Consider the following 5,630-nt stretch of genomic DNA (forward strand, 5'->3'; position numbering starts at 1 on the left):
CCAGGGACAAACGAGTGCTCTTATGAGCATCTAATGCCTGATGATCTGAGGTGGAGCTGAGGCGGTGATGCTAATGCTGGGGAGCGGCCGCAAATACAGATGAAGCATTGCTCCTTGCCTGCCGCTCACCTCCTGCTGTGAGGCCCGGCTCCTAACAGGCCAAGTACTGGTTCCAGTTCTCGGCCCAGGGATTGGGGATCCCTGATCTAGATACTGTGTGTGTGTGTGTTTTTAATTTACCTAGCCCTCATAGCCATCCTAATAGATACCTATATTATTATTACCATTTTGCAGACAAGGAAATTTAGGCATAGAGACATTAAGTGACTTGGCCAAGGTCACCAGTTGAAAAGTGGTAAAAATGGAATGAAAAAGTCAATAGCAGAAAAAAAGTGAAAGAGAAAATTGAATAATTTCTATTGACTGTGATCAGTGTAGAAAACCAACTTGTGTAGAATCTGATTTTTAAGAACCTTGATTTTTATCAAGTGAAAGTCATTCAATAATTGACTTAAATATTTAACTACCATTGAGGCAGTATTAGTGCAGGTTAAATGACATCAAAAATATGTTGGCTAAGGAACCGAGATGACACTGGCAGTGTGTTGGTGTCTAACCTGATTATCCTCTCAGAAAACATTTCTACCTTTATTCGTCACTTTAATATGATTTTTCCAAAGTCAGGCTTGATTGTTATTCTGACTCTGACTCTATGACTCAGTTAACAGTTAGTTTAAGCAGTCTACTTATTAAATTATATTCAGTAAACATTTAAACCTATCCTCAGTTCACTTATATTCATGATGGTCATCTAAGAGCATGTGAGAAAAATGCAGATTCTTGGGCCTCGTTCCAAACAGCTAAGTGAGACTCTATCTTCAAAACAATGTTTAAAGAGCTGGGGCTTTGGAGTCCTATAGACGAGCATCGAAACCCAGCTCACCTTCATTAGCTATGGAGACTTTGGCAAAGAACTTAGTCTTTTCCTCGGTGTTTAGTTTCAATATCCTCATAGGTAAAGTGGGAATAAATATATCTATTTCTCATCAGATTTTTGTGAGGATTAAATTAGCATGAGGGTCTAATTATAATGATATTTACAACAGCTTACAAATATTGAGTACTTATGAAGTATCAAGCACTGTGGTAAGTGCTGTTCCTACATTACCTTTTAACGTGTCTTAAGCACTTAGTAGAGTGCTTGCCACATGGTAATTTCTCAGCTGATAAGACCTCTTGCTTGAATAGACACTCAGAATCCTTGTAATTGGTAGGAGCCAAACACGAAGACAAGATTTAAGTCCAGAGTCTGACAATAATCGATAACCTGCAACAAATCTCTAGCCTCGTGGCCCCCAAAGCCAGTCCCCTGCATCAAAATCATCTGGGTAGCTCCTTTAAACGCATTGTGTCACCCTGGTCTTCACACCTCTAACTCAGTAGCCCGTGGGAGAACTGAAAATCTCTATTACTTAAAAAGTACAAGTTATTTTTAATTGTGGCCAAGATTTAAAACAACTAGTTAACCTGAGCTTCAGTTTTCTCAAGATTCATGAGGTTAGAGATAAGCCGTTTTTTTTTCTCTTTTCCATCTTTAATGTCTAGGACAGCACTGCCATGTAGAAGGCACTCACAAATATTTTTGATTAGATGAGCATAAAAATGCGCCTAATAAAGCCTGTTCTTTCTCCTTTGTAGAGGCTTTATGAAGACCATTTTTGAAGCTCCAATTGATAGTATATCTGAAAAATAGAAGATGCCATCCAAAAGTATAATTTTATAGATTTAATCATTAACTTATTTTGGTGTGCTTTTCCCACTCTTTAAACATAAATCATTTGGTTTTGAGGTATCCACCATTATACTCAGTGTCTAAAAATGAATTACAGCAAGATTACAGATAAAACTCCTCCTACAAATTACTCAAAATAATTTTCATTCGAATTATTTTACTCAGAATTAAGATGCTATGGAGTGACCTCAAAGTTTACGTGCATTTATGCCTATGAGTTTCCATACTAAAGTTCAACTCTGTCAACTGTTCACTTCCTCACTCATCAAAATTAGTTTTAGACCTGTGCTGTGCCACATCTGGTATCTACACCTACCACCGAAGCAGTGAAAACTTCTGGAGACGACCTTTACGGCATTCCGCTAGAACAGCTAAACCGTAATTTAAAACACCCCGAAGGACTATTCTAGTTCCTTCCAATTCCCTATCATTCAGCTCTTTTGAAATGCAGACATTCTTTGGGAGAGCAATGGAGGTCTCCAAGCTCAGGCTAGTAAGGGAAGAAAATGAAGAGAATTAAAAACGAGTTCTTCAGGAGGAGGAAAACGAATGCACTATTCCAGGAAAAGGGCCCTGGAACAAGAAAATCTGTTGAGAGCCAGAAAGGCAATTATATGCTGATATTGGGACCCAAAGTACCCAAAAGTTATACGACTAGGCTTGACTTCTGCATTCCCCTGTGTGTTTCATGTGTAGTCATAAGTGATGCTCAACACAGAGTGGAAGGAGGAACTTAACCTCTGTGTGACGTCTTGAAATCTTTGGACTCAGAATTCTGCAGAGCTGGAGACCATCCTGAAATAAGACTTGCCTAGTTTAGCCTCTCTCTGAAAACCTATTGCACCAAAAGTTTATTTTAGTGGAAATAAAATCCACTTCAACAGGAAAAAAGGGTAGAAAGACATGAATAAAGCCATTGCTAGTGCTGATGGGGAGACTTACATTCATGGACACGAAGATGAAAGTTTTCAAATCTGGAACCAGCACAAACCCCCAAGGAGGCAAGAAAAGGGGTGAGGGAGTTGTCTCCTACCTTCCGTGGCTCCAATCTCGATAGTGCCTTTCACTTGACTGAAGCACCATAGTGTGTCCTGGGTGAGCGCCCCGACTCCTGAAAGTGACACAAGAAGACTCTTCAGATTGGGTTCAGAGTTCCCTATTGCTCTTAAAAGGCCAAGAAGAAGAGAAACACGTAGTGAAATCCATGCATTTCTAGTGGGAGGTGTGCATACCCGGTATCATCTTGTCACAGAGGAGACCCCAATGAGGCCTGGGAGAATGGTCGGTCTGCAAGTACCACGTCCTGCTATGAATCACTGCTCTGTCTCCTCCATCTGACCACGCCAGGACTAGTCTGAGCTGGAGCAATTGGAGTTTGTCCCTTCTCAGCCCCTGGCAGCATCCTAGAGCAGTTACAACTGGCCTGCAGTCACACCCCGTGTGACTGCCCCTTTTCATGAGAATACTAATGCTTTTGATTGTTTTCCTTCTGTGGTGGTGAGGAGGAGAAAGAGGCAGTTCCTCAGAAGGGTGAGAGAAAAAGAAAGGCAACATTTAAAAAAAAAAAAAACTGGTTTCACAGCTTGCATGGCTGAACAGCCAGTAAGGGGTCAGATACTCAGAGAACTTCCATCTCTCTTGTTCACTTCTTGACGGGATGCCAAAATCAGAGCTGACTGGAGAGTAGAGGCAAACAAACAAAGGTTAGAGATGGGGGTGGGGTGGCTAATACAGACTTGGGGAGTCAGTTGCTGACAAATGGGGCCTACTTTATTCCATTAGGATTTCTGTTTCAAATTTGAATTGGATCTTTGGCAGGGTGAAATTTTCTGGCTTATTATGACTTCAACTTTCTACAAATATATGTAACCAATACTAATAGATATGCTAATATATATACTAATACATTTATAATATGTGTATTTAAGTCAAAAAGGTCCTTTTCTGAACACTTCTGCATGGCACTGGTGCCAGTTTGCTTTTCAACGGCATAGCTGTTCTCTTTTTTTACAATATTGCAGAGTCAAATTTTGGGAGAGTGTATGAATTTAAGAATGATTATATTACTAGGAAAAATACCAAATATCAAAACCAAATTGATGCTCTAAAATATATACTGAGTAGCTATCCTTATTGTCAGCAGCAGACTTTTATTGAAAATGAACCCCTTCATTCACCGAGTCACGTAAGAGTAGAGTTGTTCCCCAAATGCCACCATATTTGATGGAACAAGAGAGCATCATCATTAAGAGCATACTTTGTAGTCAGATGAGATTTGCCTTTGACCTGGGACAAGTTCCTACCCATGATGAAATTTTGTTTTCCTAGTTAAAAATGGCAATAATATTAGTACCCTTCTCTCAGAGTTGCTGTGGATATCAAATGTGCTTAGCATAGTCAAGCAACTGAAAAAAGGATATTACTATTATTATTAGCAAGGATTCTACAAAGTTTAATAGTAAAAATGAGAATATTAGCTGAGAAATTTTCACTTATTTGCTATGAGGCAGGCACTGTGCAAAACACTTTTTACATGGTTTACTCCATTTTCACACAGATCTGTGAGGAGAGTACTATTATAACTCCATTTTACAGATGAAGAAACTGAGGCTCAGGAAGTTTTGGTAACTGAGGTCATACTTAGGATGTGGCAGAGCTGGGATTTCCATGTAAGCTGTCAGAACGCTAATACCCCCAGTGAGCCAAGGTTAGCTTGCCCATTAAATGCCAGTACCCCAGTGCACCGGTCAGCTGGCCCATTCAACAGTGAGGCCCTTAGGCCAGGGAGGCTGTGCACCTTCGACTGGAGTCTCATTTAGAAGGCTGAGCTGGAATACAGTTTCGGATGTCAATTATTAAAGTAACTTTGTCTCCTCTAAAACTATATGGGGCTAAAATTTCCCAATAAAATCAGCCTCTGGAGGGAAGAAGGAAGGCCCTTGGCAGCATTTATTATGGAGTGCAGTGAAAGACCACATTCGCAATCCAGTTGATCACTACTTGTACTTCTCACTCTGGCATTGGATTTTAGCATCAGACATACTTTGGAAGTTCTTATTCTTTGTGAATTGCTGTCACCGGCCCTCTCTAAACTGCCAATTCGACTGTTGAATTTGGTCTCTTAGGGAACACCAACCACAGATGAGGTTCTCCTGAACTTTTGTCCTGGCACCGTTTCTATATCACTAGTTATGACTCTGGGTGTACACGCTACCTATCACCGCAAACGTGTACTTTAAAGTAAGCAGACATACACAACTCTGAAACATGTACACACCTAGGCAGATTTAAATATGAGCCTATGTATAGATATTTGTATTGCTTCCGGGAATTTATCTTTAGAAGGAAACTTGTGTGAAATCAACTTATTTCATATGTGAAAGACCAAGTCACAGAAAATTACGAACTTGCTGTGAGTCCCAGAGCAAGGGATCATGTGACCAGTTACTGTCAGTGAGAGTTCTGACCATCACCCCTAGATATGGTTGCCTGGGCCTGATTGATTAGCATGAGAGAGCAAGGCAGCCAACGTTTTTGTCAGTTTCTTGTCCAGGGCAGTCTTTGATTGGACCTAGCTTCTGTCTTCTACAAAGATCATTGCCAAATGATGACATTAATGGTATAGAGAGTTTGGACCATGACATCTCTATCCTAAAAGTGCTAAACAATAGCTCAAAAAACACGAATGCCTAGATGGGTTAAAACATCAGTGAGAAAAGCTGGCCAGCTGTAAGATGCTCAATGGAGGTGACATTTGACCTGAGTCAGTGATCGGCTCTGGGGTAGTAGACGTCCTGGGCCCTAGAGGACTCAAATCCAGCTGAGACCTGCCATGGAG

General features: G+C 40.6%; 1 protein-coding gene across 1 annotated transcript in view; it reads right to left on the minus strand.

Moving 5' to 3' along the window:
• Positions 1-3,034, minus strand: part of PPP2R2B (protein phosphatase 2 regulatory subunit Bbeta) — a 411,123-nt gene extending 408,089 nt beyond the window's left edge. Inside the window, exons 1-2 of the mRNA XM_023534916.1 lie at positions 3,025-3,034; positions 2,826-2,903 (exon numbers count right to left, since the gene is read on the minus strand). Coding sequence (XP_023390684.1) covers positions 2,826-2,903; positions 3,025-3,034 — 88 coding nt within the window. The remainder of the gene's footprint in view (positions 1-2,825; positions 2,904-3,024) is intronic.
• Positions 3,035-5,630: the final 2,596 nt, after the last annotated feature.

The sequence above is a fragment of the Pteropus vampyrus genome, unplaced genomic scaffold (genome assembly GCF_000151845.1).
Source record: "Pteropus vampyrus isolate Shadow unplaced genomic scaffold, Pvam_2.0 Scaffold134, whole genome shotgun sequence".
In the NCBI taxonomy this organism is placed as follows: domain Eukaryota; kingdom Metazoa; phylum Chordata; class Mammalia; order Chiroptera; family Pteropodidae; genus Pteropus; species Pteropus vampyrus.